This window comes from Tenrec ecaudatus, chromosome 17 (genome assembly GCF_050624435.1).
Source record: "Tenrec ecaudatus isolate mTenEca1 chromosome 17, mTenEca1.hap1, whole genome shotgun sequence".
Lineage (NCBI taxonomy): Eukaryota > Metazoa > Chordata > Mammalia > Afrosoricida > Tenrecidae > Tenrec > Tenrec ecaudatus.
Window position 1 is genome coordinate 28,718,598 of NC_134546.1, and position 14,532 is coordinate 28,733,129.

The following is a 14,532-nucleotide window of genomic DNA, read 5'->3' on the forward strand; positions in this document are numbered from 1 at the left end:
ATCAGGAGGTGGGTGGTTCAAGCACACCAGCTGCTCTGCAGGAGAAAAATTTGGCAGTCTGCTTCTACCTCGGAAACCCTAGGGGACAGATCTTACTGTGTCCTTTAGGGTCAAGACAGGACCACTCTGAGTCAGAATAGACGAGAGGTCAATGGGTTTGTATTGGAATGATGTGATTTAGGATCCACTTGCCCTTGAGCTGATTTTAACCCACGGCCACTCTCTGTGTGTCAGAGTAGAATTGTGCTCTGTAAGCTTTGTTCGTGGCTGATTTCTGCGGAAGTAGATCACTGGGTTTTCCCCCCCGAGGCCTTTCTGGGAGCTCCAATGCAGGGTAGCAGCTGAGCACGATCACTGTGCACCACCCAGGGTTAAGAGGGAAACAGCCTACAAGATGACAGGTCCACTGCTATCAGTACATTCCAACTCAGGGCCACCTCCTGGGTTTCAGAGGAGAGCCACTGCAAGGGATTTTCTTGGCTCTTATCATCATGGAAGATGCCTGTCTTCAAACTACTCCCCTTTAGGTTAGTAGGCAAGCACCGGCCATCTGAGTCCCCAACGCTGAGTCGAAAACAGGCAAATCGGTTGCAGATCATTCTTTTCTTTAGGAACCCACACACCCATGATTCTCCTCTGGGCGCTAATCATCCTCCTTCCTTTCCTGGTGCTGCCCCTCCTTAACTCATCCTGGTGGGTGTGCCCCTGGTCTCCCCCCAGACGCGACACCCGACGATGTCCACGTCCTTACACCAGTCTTTTCGTCGTAGTTCATTCCTTTGGAATTCATTCCCTATTGGCGGTGAGCTACCTGTAAGCATAGGTTCAACCACTGACTGAGTTGAATCTACCCCTGTCGGCATCGCCCCTGTAACCACACGTCTTTCTTCACCCTCTCCACTCTCTCACCCAAACACCGTTAGCTCTGCCTGCTCAGGCCATGCCGACTCATCCTTTACAGCGTCTCTTCCCAGTTCTCTTCCCCCCATTTCATCGCCACAGTAGCAAGGGCTGCGGGTAGGACCCTCTCACATACAGCTCTCTTCTTGCCACCACTCATTGCTCAGTAACCATCATGCTTCTTCACCGGGTCTACCTGCTGCTCAGACACACCGGTGGCGCAAAAGGGCATCTCCTGCTGTCTCACACTCATTTCTACCTGTCTGCTGGCTTGCTTTTCTCTTCAGCTATGAAACCAACTTGCCGTTAACTTGAATAATATTTGGTTAACTTGAATAATATTTGGTTAATTTGAATAATATTTGGTCTTCCTTTACAAGTTCCTGAGTTATTATGCCATTTCTACCCCACTTCTTTGTCTGCAAGACCCTGCACTGATTTTGCCCACAGCTGTGTGTCCCAGAGTTCTCAGCTCACTTCCTCTGTCTTATGCGCCTGGCCTATAGGACTGCTATGCATCGGCATCGACTCAATGGCAGGGAGTTTGGTCTTTTGGGCTTTACCCATTGGATGTCCTTGCCCAGTTACGCTAGCAACACTCACAGTGTTTCATGTCTGCCGTGCAGCGCATGTGTGCATCCAAAGATTTCTCCGCATATCTACAAGTATTTGTTGAGCTTTAGCTTTCGGTGAGCCTCAACCATGTTCTCTACTGACTCTGAAATTCCAGTCAAATAATGGTAGATAAAAACTATTTTCAGAAGAGAGAGCACATGGTATTCTACCAATACTGAAACCTTAATAACTAAGATGGACAGAACAAGTCTGACATGAAACCTCATTTCAAAATCCGTTCCGTGCGTAACAATACTACTCACCTCTGGACCTTCTTTTGATGATTTCTGATACTGCTCTATAGCAAAAGAGAAAGGACATTTTAGTTTCAGGTGATTAAACCAATCGAATCAGTTTGCTAAGGAAGTTGCCTTCTTTAACTTCAAGCTGGTTCTCTAAGCATATGTCTGTACATAAGATGAACAGCTTCACCAATCCTGCTTCGTGGGCTACTTGGCAGTGTCCTTATCTATTAGAAAAACTGGCAGACATGGCAGAAAAGACCAGTTTTTTTTTAAATGGGAATTGTAAGATCAATTCTAGCAAAGAAAGCACTGGTTCTCCAGGAAGTATGCATTCTGTGAAGGGTCCAGTGATCCAAAGGGCCGGAGGATCTCAGAAAAGCGTGCATCAGAATCACCCACAGAGCTCATGATGACAGTGATCTGGCTTGTCATAACCCATTAGGGGTTTATGACTTGATGGCCAGGTGAAAAGAGCAATAGTGGAATTTTGATTTTTTTTCTAGCACAAATGAATCATTTAATTTTAATATTTAGTACAAAAGCGGGGAGGGCTTTTCTTGATAGCCCTAAGAAAGAATAAAGCATCTTCACTCATTGCACCTCACTGTTCTTCACTTACATTCATTCCTTTGAGTTCTAGTAGGCACTGGGGTTTTTCCACAATGAAACCATGTTGACCAGAGAACACAGCTAAAATAGCCTTGGCTTTTACACCTGCCTACTTCAGCAGTGCACTGCACCTACATGAGGGAATTTCCCAAAGTACCTGGAAGAATTCCATTCTATTTGTGTGTCATTTGTCCATCAATTTTTTTTGAAGCTCCCTCATCGTATGGTTAATTTAGGCATTATCCTCTTTTTTAAAAAGACATTGTCCTCTTACTAGACCACGTGTTTTCCGGTTTTTCCTCTAACAATAGAAAAACGTGCAACAACGCGACAAAGAACATTCTCCTACACGTTGTCTTTTCCACACATGCAACGGTCTCAAGAAGACGTCACCCTAGAAGTGGGACTGCTCAGCTATATGGCAGGCACACCCTCAGCTTCAGCACATATTGTCAAATTGTCCTCCAAAGTGGTTGCCCCAATTTGTACTGGCATGGCAAGACATACATTATTATTTTTTTATTCTCTTGTTCTAAAACATATATAACATAAACTTTGCCTCTTGAGCCATTTTTAGGGTACAGTTCAGAAATTACATTCACTATCTAGGATGAATTTTTTCACCAGCCCTATAGAAGGCTATCAGTATCAATACCCAGGGACAGTGAGTTCCTACTGTTCTCTCCTCTCAGTCACTGGTAACCACAATGAACTTTTATCGACTCACATGCTACCCCAGATATTTATATAAGTGGGATCACACAGTATTTGTCCTTTTGAGTCTGCCTTACTTCACTCAGCATTCCGTTTTTAGGGTTGATCATGCCATGACATGGATCAGAACTTTATTTCTCTTTGCGATTCTATCCATATTTCACTGTATGACGATATCACAGTTTCCTTGTCTGCTCACATGTCAGTGGGCATGCGGGTTGTTGCCACCATCTGGTTGCTATAAAGCGGGCTGCCATGACATGGGTGTTCAAGGATTTCTCTGAGTTCGCCGTTCAATTCATTCGGGTATACAACTAGGAATTGCAGGGTCTTCTAGATCAATGTTGATCTTTCTGAGAAACTGCCAACTTGTTTCCTTTTAAGATTCAAATTTTTCCCATCGGATGAGTCAGAAATGGCATCTGATTTGTTCTTTGGTCACTTTCCTGATTACTAGTAAAGTGCAGCAGAAGGGCAGCGAAAACGAGGGAGGCCCTCGATAAGAGATGACCCGAAGGCCTCTAAATATTGCTCATTAGGAAGAATGGCAAAAATATGAAAGCCATGCTGGGGTCCTGGGGATCCAAAGATGAAACTATGTTGGGTCCTGCAGAGCATTTCGGAATGAGGAAATGCAAAGGAAGACTGCGCAGGGAGCTCAGAGACGGATACTGTACCAAGGAAGAGGAAGCTTGGCTTTTAAAACTGTCGCTGCTACACTTTTGCTCTGATCCGTTTGTCCATATTCCATTTTCGAATGCTGACTCTGAGGAGCTAGAAGAAAAGGACATTGCTATTAGGTGATGGATTTTGTCCATGTTGGTATATGAATCAGTCACTTCTTTTTCTACCTTTTCCTTTAACATGGCACATTGGATTGAAAATGGTCCCCGGGAAGGCACTTGGGTTTGCTTCCTATCACAGACGCTGATGCACACTTACAAGGATCTGTCTGGAGAAGAAAAGCTACTGGAGTGACTGGATGCATTCAGGTCACACCCCGAGGACAGCGAGTCGGTTTTCTGAAGAGTTAAATGGAACAATATTAATTTTCCATATTGGTTCAGGCTCTATGACCTAGCTACCAAATTTATTTCCCCAAACTTCCCAAATTTACAGCACTGAACAAGGATAAGGTGAATACTTTTTTGGGGGGGGTAGATATTTGATCTAGGGTTAAGAAACAACCCTGAGTGGAAGGGTAGCCTAAGGGTGGAGACCTAATAAGGTGTCAATTTGGTGCAGAGGAAAACAATCTCACAAAAGAGAGAGGGGTAAAAAATGGGGTGTATAAGACAAGTAAAGGGAACGGTTGATAGACTGCTAAAGCTGTAGAAGATAAAAGTGATCTGATCTATATTGGGTTATGCATGAGGCTGCGTGCTACAAGGTCATTGATCTAAAACTATCAACTGCTCTGAGGGATAAAGATGAGCTTTCTACTCGTGTAAAGAGCTCCGGTCTCAGAGACCCACAGGGGCCATCCTCCCCTGTTCTAGAAGGTCACTATGAGTTAGAATCTACTCAGTGTCACTGAGAATTCAGAATAAAAAATTAATAGCCTAAAAATTAAACCCAAAGGTAGTACATACCGCTAAGTTCTTTTCTGCTTTGATTTCATTATGTGCAATTTTAGCAGCAAGTTGTTTTGCTTCCTGTTTAGTAGAACCGGAACCAATACCATATGTTCTCTGCCCGATTTTGCATTTATAATGAAACCTAAGGGAACTGATAGAGAATACTTATCACTATAGTAAATTTAACTAACGACGGGAAGAATTCGCATCTTAACACAGGCCTGAGGACAACATTACTTTAATAGTACATTTATCAGTTAAACCTCCAGTAAGATGGCTAACTAATGTGTCTGAATAATCAGTATTGGCTGATAGCTCAATTTGCATTTTTCATGTAACTTCTCAATCCACTGTGTTGTTGAAAGATCTGATACAAAGGCATTGAGTGCATCTAAATGGAATTTTAAAAATAAAAACACCTTACTGTGAAAGACTATGTATGCTCCAACAAATTTGAAAATGTAGGTGAAATGGACATACTTCTAGAAATTCACTGTCTACCCAAATTAACACAGATCGATATAGAAAACCACAATAAACACAAACCAAAAGAAATATATTAGGTCATTAAAAATCTTTCAACAAAAATAATCCAGGGCCAGATGGCTACACTGGAGTCTACCAAGCATTTAGAGAAGAGTTGGCACCAAATTGGCAGAAATTATTCTAGAATATAGAAACCAAACAGCAAACTCCTGAACTCATTTTATGGAGCGAACATAACCCCAAATACCAAAACTAGACCAAGACACTATCAAGATGAAAACCACAGACCAACATTCCTCATGGATACAGATGCGAAGATTCTCAGCAAAATACAAGCCAATAGAATCCAACAACAAAAAGTGCACTGTGAGCAAATGAGATTCCTACCAGGCATGCAAGGTGGTTCGTATTAGAAAAACAATCAATGCAATCCACCACATAAACAAATCAAAAGATTAGAACCATACAATTATATCCACTGATGTAGAAAACGCATTTGACAATATCTAACAATTCCACATAAAAACACTCAGCAAAATAGGAATAGAAGGAAAACTTCTCAATAAAATAAAGACAATGTACAAAAAAACAACAGTCGACATCTTGCTCAATGGGGAGAAGCTGAAGGCATTTTCCGTTTGAATGAGCTGTGCTCCACGTTTTGAACCCCAGATTTGGAAAGAAGAAGCAAAACTCTCACTATTTGAAGAGGATTTGATTTTATGTGTAGAAGATCTCAAAGACTCAAAAAAATTTGGAAATAATCAAAAGATTCAGCAACATAGTAGGATACAAGATTAAGACACACACAAAAATATCTATCTGAGCTCTGGATACTATTCTGAAGAGAGCACTGAGCAGAATTCACGAGAACAATAACCACACAAAAATTAAGTACTTAGGAATAAACTCAATCAGAGAAACAAAGACTTGCACAAAGAAAGTGACAGAACATTACAATAAGAAACCAAAAAGGCTTACATAAATGGAAGAATATCTCATGCTCATGAATATGAAGGTTTAATATTGTGAAAATGTCAATACGACTCAAAGCAATGTACACATACAATGCAATTCCTATCCAGAGCCCAACTCCATTCTTTAAAGAACTGGAAAAACTAATCACTAACTTGATACGGAGAGGGAAGAGACCCAAATATTTCACCACATACCTTAAGCAGGGACCCTCGTCCTCTCTCAGATCTCCCGCAGACTAAGTCATCCAGATGCAACGCAGAAATAAAGGAGAACCCCGATTTGATCAATTATAGGATATGAGTATCAAGGCTTGAGCAATTAAGCATTTTAATATTTTCATGGCAAAGATGTTCAATTGTTTGTAAGTCATAAAATTTTCCACGCAGAAGATACAGAAAAGGAATATAAGTAGTTCTGGAAAAGCAGCCATCAGGATAAGTCTGCTTTCTGAGTACTGCTGAGATTGGAGAACACAGAAGGAAAAGCCCATCTCACCTGTTGACGTCAGACTCCTTCAATTCGGCCTTGCAACATGGTTCATAATTGACTGAGAGTCCTTCTTTCTGAGAAATTCTATTGATAATACCTATAAAATTCCCTTCTGAAATGTCTGTTGACGGCAGTGATAGAGAACTAGTGACCTACAAGGAAAACAGTCTTGCTTACTACAAATGGCAACAAAGATTCAACTATTGTATTTTTAAACACAATTACTAAATGAGCAATATAAGAAGACAACTTAGATTTATATATTTCCCTCTTAAATACTTCAGGTATACATATAAGTACAAATATTGTCCCACACTCAAAACTATCCACCAGGAAAATTTTAACAATAGGAAAGAAGTTACTTTTTCTTAAGGTTCACTTTTTTAAAAACCCATTTGTTTTTCTATGCAAAAGTGTAATTTTAGTGTTCAATTTCATCTCCAAAGTCCCATCATATATTTTCCTTCTGTTCTATATTCCGTATAATTCTATTGGTATAATGTAACCTTTCTAATTCTCAAAAATGGGTAAAGGAGATTTAGTTACACAGAAATCTAGGATCTTTGGGAACTGATATCAAGGAAATCAAAAAGGAAGAAAATGGTTTGAAACCGGTTGGATTAGCAATTGTACACCACTGCTTGATGTGATTGAACTATGGACTGGTATGATATCTGTACAAGCTCCCAATGAAATGGTTTTGGGGGGAAAAAAAAGAAGAGAAAAAAATCTGGGATCTCAATTTAACAGGAAAGAATAGATCTGAACCTTATCCCTGCCAAATCTAACAAAAACTTGTCCAACGTTTGCCTATGTTAACTATATAAATTTCTATCTTTTTATTGTTTTCTTTCAACTTCTTTTTTGCGGGGGAGGGGTGAAAAGTATTTTGTTTGCTTGTTGTTTGTTTCCTATTGACCCAATTTTCTAGCTCATTATGACTTATGAGTTTGTGATTCTGCTTGATTTTTGAAAATGTTTAGTAAATCAGTGCTTCCTAAAGTGGGTGATACTACTCCGTGGGGCTCAATGGAATGAACCAACGGGGCTGCAAGAAGCAGGAACCTACATTTTATCCTGCGTTATGGGTGATAGTACAAAAGTTTCTCCTTGCCAGGGTAACACTGAGTAATTTTTTTCCCTCTGGAAAGGAAGCAGTAGGCCAAATAATTCCGGAAACTATGAACTAAAGGGATAACATGGCAAGTAAGATTTTTCAGGGCAGTATCTTCAGAGCTAAAATTTCCCCAACTTTCAATACATAAAACCAACCCCTCTTGTCTCACATGTAAATTATTTCACAGCTCATGTTTTAGCTGCTTCTCTACTGCCTCCTAGCTCTAACTGTTTGTGGTGTAGTGGGCTACTTGCTAAATTGCTAACCTCAAGGTCAGCAAATTGAAACCACCACCTCCTCCACTGGCTGTCCATTCCTGTAAAGACCTAGTCTCAGACACGCACAGGGGCAATTCTCTCTCCTGCAGGGTCACTATGAGGTGGAATGGTCTTGATGGCAGTGAGTTTTGAGTTTTGAGAGCCAACCTGAGTTTTCATTTGTCTGTTTCTTCACTTTACGTAGTCTCCTACTGTGGGCTTCTCTCTTCCTACCTGTAGTTTAGCCCTTTCACAAACATCAGTCTTGTTCACAGTGATTCTATACATTCCTGTACCTACTGGGTTGGCTTACTCTGCAGCCGGGTCTTCCTGCATTTCAGAAAGATTTTGTGTTGAGATAGCTTCAGATTTTTCCCCCCTGTACTATTTGCTCTGTTCTCTCTTTTTTTTTTAATTTAAAAATCATTTTATTGGGGGCTCATACATCTCATCACAATCCATACATACATCCATTGTGTCAAGCACATTTGTACATTGGTTTCCGTCATCATTCTCAAAACATTTGCTTTCTGTTTGAGCCCTTGGTATGAGCTCATTTTTTTAAAATCTTTTTATTGGGGCTCATAAGGCTCTTATCACAATCTGTACATACATCAATTGAGCAAAGCACCCTTATACATTCGTTGCACTCGTCATTCTCATAATTCACCTTCCACTTGGGTTCCTGGAATCAGCTCGGTTTCCCTTTTTTTCCCCCCATCCCCCTCCCTCCCCGATCCCACCCCTGGTCCCTTGATAGTTTATAAATAATTATTATATCTTATCTTACACTCCCCAGCGTCTCCCCTCACCCGCCTCCCCATTGCCCATCTCCCAGAGAGGAGGTTACACATAGGTCTCCGAGATCGGTTCTCCCTTTCTACACGCCCTTCCCTCCTGGTGTCGCCACTCCCACCGCTGGTGTTGAGGGGTTCGTCTGTCCTAGATTCCCTGTGCCTCCAGATCCCCACTGCACCGCTGTACATCCTCTGGTATAACCAGGTTCGCAAGGCAAGGTAGAATTGGGGTCATGATGACTGGGAGGGGAGGAAGCGTTCAGGAACTAGAGGAAGGTTTTGAGTTTCATTGTTGCTACACTGAACCCTGAGTGGCCCATCTCCTCCACACTACCCCTCTGGAAGGGGTGTCCAGCTGTCTACAGGTGGGCATTGGGTCCCCATCACACACTCTCCCTCTTTCACGGTGATGTGATTCCCACCACCACCCCACCTTACGCGCTCGATCTCGTCTGCTCTGTTCTCTTTAGGAGCACCAATGATGGGCATGTTGGTTCTCCATTACGAGCCATCCATCTCATTCATTTATCTTCCATCCGCTTGCATCTCTTTGTCCTTTTCCACTGCACTCTCTTCATTGGGCGAAGGCGACTCCTGGCAGAACATCGCAGCTCATTTCTCCCTGCTTCCATCCCATAACTTCGTTGGAACGCTGGACTATTCTAGAACTGGACTTCCAAACAGTAAATGCAATAGCTGCCAGCATGCTAACCAGGCACGGCCCAGTTTTGCCCACTCTGTCATACCTCCCCTAACTCAGTGTTTGGCGGAGAGAGGGTTGGAAGGGTATGGGGAGAGACTAAATGTCCGGATGTAAAGGAACTTGTCAAGGCTTTACTTTGCTGGTGGGCATTTCTTCACAGAGAAAAAAATATAAAACATATTTCTGAGTTCCCATTTATGAGATTTTTTTTTCATTAAAAAAGCTTGTTACCTGATTTTCTTTGTTAAGCATGTCAAAGGCAATTTTGGCTGCATGATTTTTTGCTTCTTTCTTTGTTTTCCCTTCAGCTCCTGGAAATTCTCTGCCATCTATTACAACTTGAATTGTAAACCTGATCACAAAGTAAATATTTACAAAATATTATAAAATGCATACATTATCTAAGGACAAGTCCTCTAAGCACCATGGCCTCTTATGGCTAAACTTGAAGGTCAAAATCATTATCGAGAACAGTGAGTAAAACATCTATATTCTTGATGCATGGAAAGGCATCTCCCCTCTTACTTCTTGGGAGTTCTCTGAAATTACCAATTTATGTCAAGGGGACTCTCATGTCTCTTAAGCCACTCCAGTAAGGAGCTAAAGTATTTGGCTTCAAAATTGTACCCGAGTGTTGACCCTTCCCTGAGTTCATATTTTATAAAGACACATCCTCCTGCCCAGCAACTTACCTTAAGTCATGGGGAGGTCCTTCGTGAGACATTTCATGATAGGTAAGTGCCACGTTATTCTTCTGACGATATTTGTTGAGTTCTTCCATGTAGAACCCTGGTGAAAGATTGCTAGCCATTTCCACCTCTCCAGCAGCCTAGGCAGAAGAGATGTTTGATTGAAGTGACTGTCACAGAATCACAGGACATAGTTCATCTGATTTTCCCAACTCAGCTGAGCAGATGGCAGCAGGCGGGGGTGGGTGGGTGGGATGGTGGGGGCAGAAGGGGGGGGAGGAAGAATCTCTTTCTAGGATTCATTTTAGCACTATATAAATATTCAGAAGAAATGTTCCTATGAAAATAACTCACCCACTTCCTCATTCTGTGGACTGCAGAATTAAGGTAACTTCTCCAAAATTTCTACTTTCAAAGCTCAAGTGGCCCAAGAACAAAGGGCCTCCTTCGTTGGAACGCTCCTACCCCCTGTCAAATACTACTTTTTGTCAACCTATCTGAGAAGGTAGAAAGGCTGCAGCATTAGAATTTCTTGTTCTGAGCAGGGAAAAAATTAGAAAGACATACATTAAGTGACCTCTCTGACATCCTGAAGGATGTAGCTGTAAAGGAACAGATGGTCCATAAAATCCCAAGCATCCTTCCTTGGAATTTGCGGAAGTCAATTGCAGAACAATCGACTCAGTTTATGGGATTCACTGGACCAAGCCCATAGCCATCGATGATTTAAATTATCACCAAATTTGAAAGATCTAGAGAATTTTACAGGATAGGCACAGCTAAGAGATGACTGACGGGCACTGAATGTGCCCTGGTGCCACTGTGAGCTTGGCATTAGGCTGCAACCTGTAGCTTGGTGGTTTAAACCAACTGGTCACTCCGAGGGTGAAACATGAGGCTGGTTGCCTGTTTCCCCTAAACATCTACATTCTGGAAACCCCGTGTGTGGGACTGTGAATCCACTCGGTGGCAATGTTCTTTCAGGAGCGCACTGGCCCAACGTTCGAAGCTCTGCCAGTTGGATGTGGGCCTGGGCCTGTGCCCCCCTCCACTGCTCAGCTCCTCCAACACAGGGCTGACTATGTCCGGTACCCCACACGGGGACTGCCTTGGAACTAAGATCTGCCTTGCTCCTGCCACAAACTGGAATATTCCTTCTTCCAAAGCCTGATCTTTGTTCAAATCTGTGTGCCTTCTCTCCTCCCCCACTTTCCACGATCACTTTTCAACCTTTGCCCTGCTCCTCATAGGAGCTTGGTGGGGTAGCAGTTCACAAGGTCAGTAGTTCAAAAACAACCAGCAAGAGAAAGATGAGGTTTTCTATTCCTATAAAGAATTACAGTCCCAGACACCCGGAGGGGCAGTGCTAGCCTACCCTATAGGTTCTTACAGTGGATCATAACAAACTAGGAACAACCTTGAAAGGGATGGGAATTCCAGAGCACTTCGTTCACATGGAAGTGAACAAAATAATGGGAATTCCAGCGCACATGGATCAAGAGGCATTTGTGTGAACAGAACAAGGAAACGCTACAGTGTTTAAAATCAGGAAAAGTGTGTGTCAAGGTTGTACCTTCTCACCATACTTCTTCAATCGGTGTGCTGAGCAAATCATCAGAGAAGCTGCGTTATGTGAAGAAAACCGTGGCATCAGGATTGGGGGAAGGCTCACTGACAACCTGCGATAAGCAGATGCTACAACCTTGCTTGCTGAAAATGAGGAGGACTTGAAGCACTTGTTACGAAGGTCAAAATCCTCACAACTGGACCAATAGGGAACATCATGATAAATGGCAAAACAGTTGAAGTTAGCAAGGATTTGCCTTGCTTGGATCCACAATCAATGATACAGAAGCAGCTGTAGAGAGACACATTTCGCTGGGTAAATCTGCTGCACAAGGACCTCTTTAGAGTGTGGACAACTTCCTTCACCAGGCCCGAGGGACCCCAATGTGAACGTCGCCACCTGATGTCTCAGAGCACAGTGTGCCTGCATCTGCTCACACGCAAGGATGTTATTTTGAGGACTGAGGTGCACCTGACCCAAACCATGGTATTTTCCACTGCCTGATATGTATGTGAAAGTTGGATATCGGATAAGGAAGACCGAAGAAGAATTGATGCATGTGAATTCTGGTGCTGGCTAAGGATATTGAAAGGATCCTGGGCTGCCCAAATGACAATCTGATCTTTCTGAAAAAGAACTCCTCCCAGAGTGCTCCTTAGAGGCAAGGCTGGTGAGACGCCCTCTTAGAGACTTTGGACATATTGTCAGGAGAGACCAGTCCCTAGAGAAAGGTGTCATGCTTGGTAAAGTGGAGGGGCAGCAAAAAAAAAAAAAAAAGAAAAAAAGGAAAGACCTCAAGGAGATGGATTCACACACAGTGGCTGCAACAACGGGTTCCGGCATAGGACAATTGTAAGGATGGTGCAGGACCTGGCAGTGTTTGGATGTGGTCACTATGGGTCGGAACCGACCGAATAACACCTAACCACAACAACATGGGGTCACTGTGAGTTGGAATTGAGTCAATGGCAGAGAGTTTAGTTTGGAGTGTGCTCCTCTTAACAACTCCTACTTGCCTCTCAGCTGATGATGACCTGGGCTCCTCCCCCACGAACAAAATAGAAACTGCCTCCCTCTAAGGACAACTTCCTCCACCAGGTCCAAGGGACCACAATGTCAATGTTGCCACCTGGTGTCTTAGAGCCCAGCGTGCCTGCATCTGCTCGCATCCTCTCCCCGTTCTATCCTGTTACAGATTCCTGCTTCCTCTCCTGCTCAAAGTCAGTGGACCCCCCCTACCCCCGATCCCACCCCTTCCCACCCCACTCAGGCACTGCCATCTACTACGGTCTGCCCATCAGCATGCAAACCTCCCCCATTTCACCCAACTTGAAAACAAAATCCAAGGAACAAACAATAGCAACAAAGCAACCTCGCGAGAAGCACCACCGCCACCTTGCTTCTCAACACCAGTGCTCTCTGGCTCTCACAGGTAGCAGTCAAATTTCTCCACCGAGTGATGTTAGATCACTCCTCAGCCCTCTCTAACTGGCTTTTGGCCTATCACAGCGGTTCTTAACCTGTGGGTCGCGACCCCTTTGGGGGGGGTTGAATGACCCTTTCACATGGGGCGCCCATTCATAACAGTAGCAAAATCATAGTTATGAAGTAGCAAGGAAGATAATGTTCTGGTTGGGGGGGTCACCACCACATGAGGAACTGCATGAAAGGGTGGCGACATTCGGAAGGCTGAGCACCTATCACTTTCTCTAAACAGCTCCTGAGTTACACCGCCAGTGGCCTCTATGGCCTATTTCCAACACCCCTCGCCTAGGATTCATCTTTTCAAGAAGAGAGGTGGCCCCTTATTTTGTCTAGAAGGGCTCTTTTGGTTTTCTGTCTTTCCTGGTCATTTTTTTCTAATCCTCTTGAACGTAGTCTTCTTAGCTTCTAAATGCCATAACTCAGTCCAAGACTCGATTCTCTTTACTCTGTACATTCTCCTTACGGTGATTTCTTTCAGGGCCACAATTTTAATGGTCACCCACATGCCATTAACCCTAAAACTACATAGGCAATCTGGCCCTTTCCCTGGGTTTCTGATCCCTCTCTCCAATATCCCCACCTGATTCACCAATATTGAACACACTTTACAGTAGACACGCCCAAAACTTCATGTGTGATCTCCTTCCAAGCGGTTCAGAATTTCCTTTACTAGAAAATGGTTCCACTAACTATCCAAATGTGCCTTGAAAGAAGTACAGCCAGAGTGTGCCTTAGAAGCCAGGATGGCGAGACGTGGTCTTACACACTTTGGACATGTCAAGAGAAACAAGTCCCTGGAGCAGGACTGCATGCCGGGTAAAGTAGAGGGACAGCGAGAAAGAGGCAGGCCCTCGATGAGATAGACTGACACTGTGACTGCAAGAAGGGGCTCAAGCACAGGAACAATTGGGAGGATGGCGTGGGACTCGGCAGTGTTTCTTTATCACGCTGTGCATAGTGTCACTATGGGTCTGAACTGACTCTATGGCTCCGAACACCCATCCATGTCTGAAAGGCACACATCTGGGAGGCATTGGTGATGGCTAATTGTATGGATAAACCTAACGAGGCTATTGTGCCCAGTTGTTGAGTTAAACACTAGTCTAGATGTTGCCGTAAAAGTATTTTGTAAATGGACTTCACATCCGCCATCAGTTGACTTTATAAAGGAGGTAATTTCATGTGATGGGCCTTAGCCAATCAATGGAAGGCCTTAAGAACAGCAACTTAGGTTTCCCAGAGAAGAAGGAATCTGCTCTGGAGAGTGGAACATACAAGTCCTGCCCGAATTTCCAGTCTGCTGA

General features: G+C 43.3%; 1 protein-coding gene across 3 annotated transcripts in view; it reads right to left on the minus strand.

Annotated features, from left to right (window-relative positions):
- Window positions 1-14,532, minus strand: part of EIF2AK2 (eukaryotic translation initiation factor 2 alpha kinase 2) — a 39,600-nt gene that overhangs the window by 22,182 nt on the left and 2,886 nt on the right. For all 3 annotated transcript variants that reach the window (XM_075535316.1, XM_075535317.1, XM_075535318.1), the window contains 7 exons: window positions 10,180-10,316; window positions 9,719-9,839; window positions 6,620-6,765; window positions 4,676-4,811; window positions 4,026-4,105; window positions 3,761-3,857; window positions 1,779-1,813 (listed from right to left, as the gene is read on the minus strand). In XM_075535316.1, coding sequence (XP_075391431.1) covers window positions 1,779-1,813; window positions 3,761-3,857; window positions 4,026-4,105; window positions 4,676-4,811; window positions 6,620-6,765; window positions 9,719-9,839; window positions 10,180-10,298 — 734 coding nt within the window. In that variant the 5' untranslated portion in view covers window positions 10,299-10,316. The remainder of the gene's footprint in view (window positions 1-1,778; window positions 1,814-3,760; window positions 3,858-4,025; window positions 4,106-4,675; window positions 4,812-6,619; window positions 6,766-9,718; window positions 9,840-10,179; window positions 10,317-14,532) is intronic.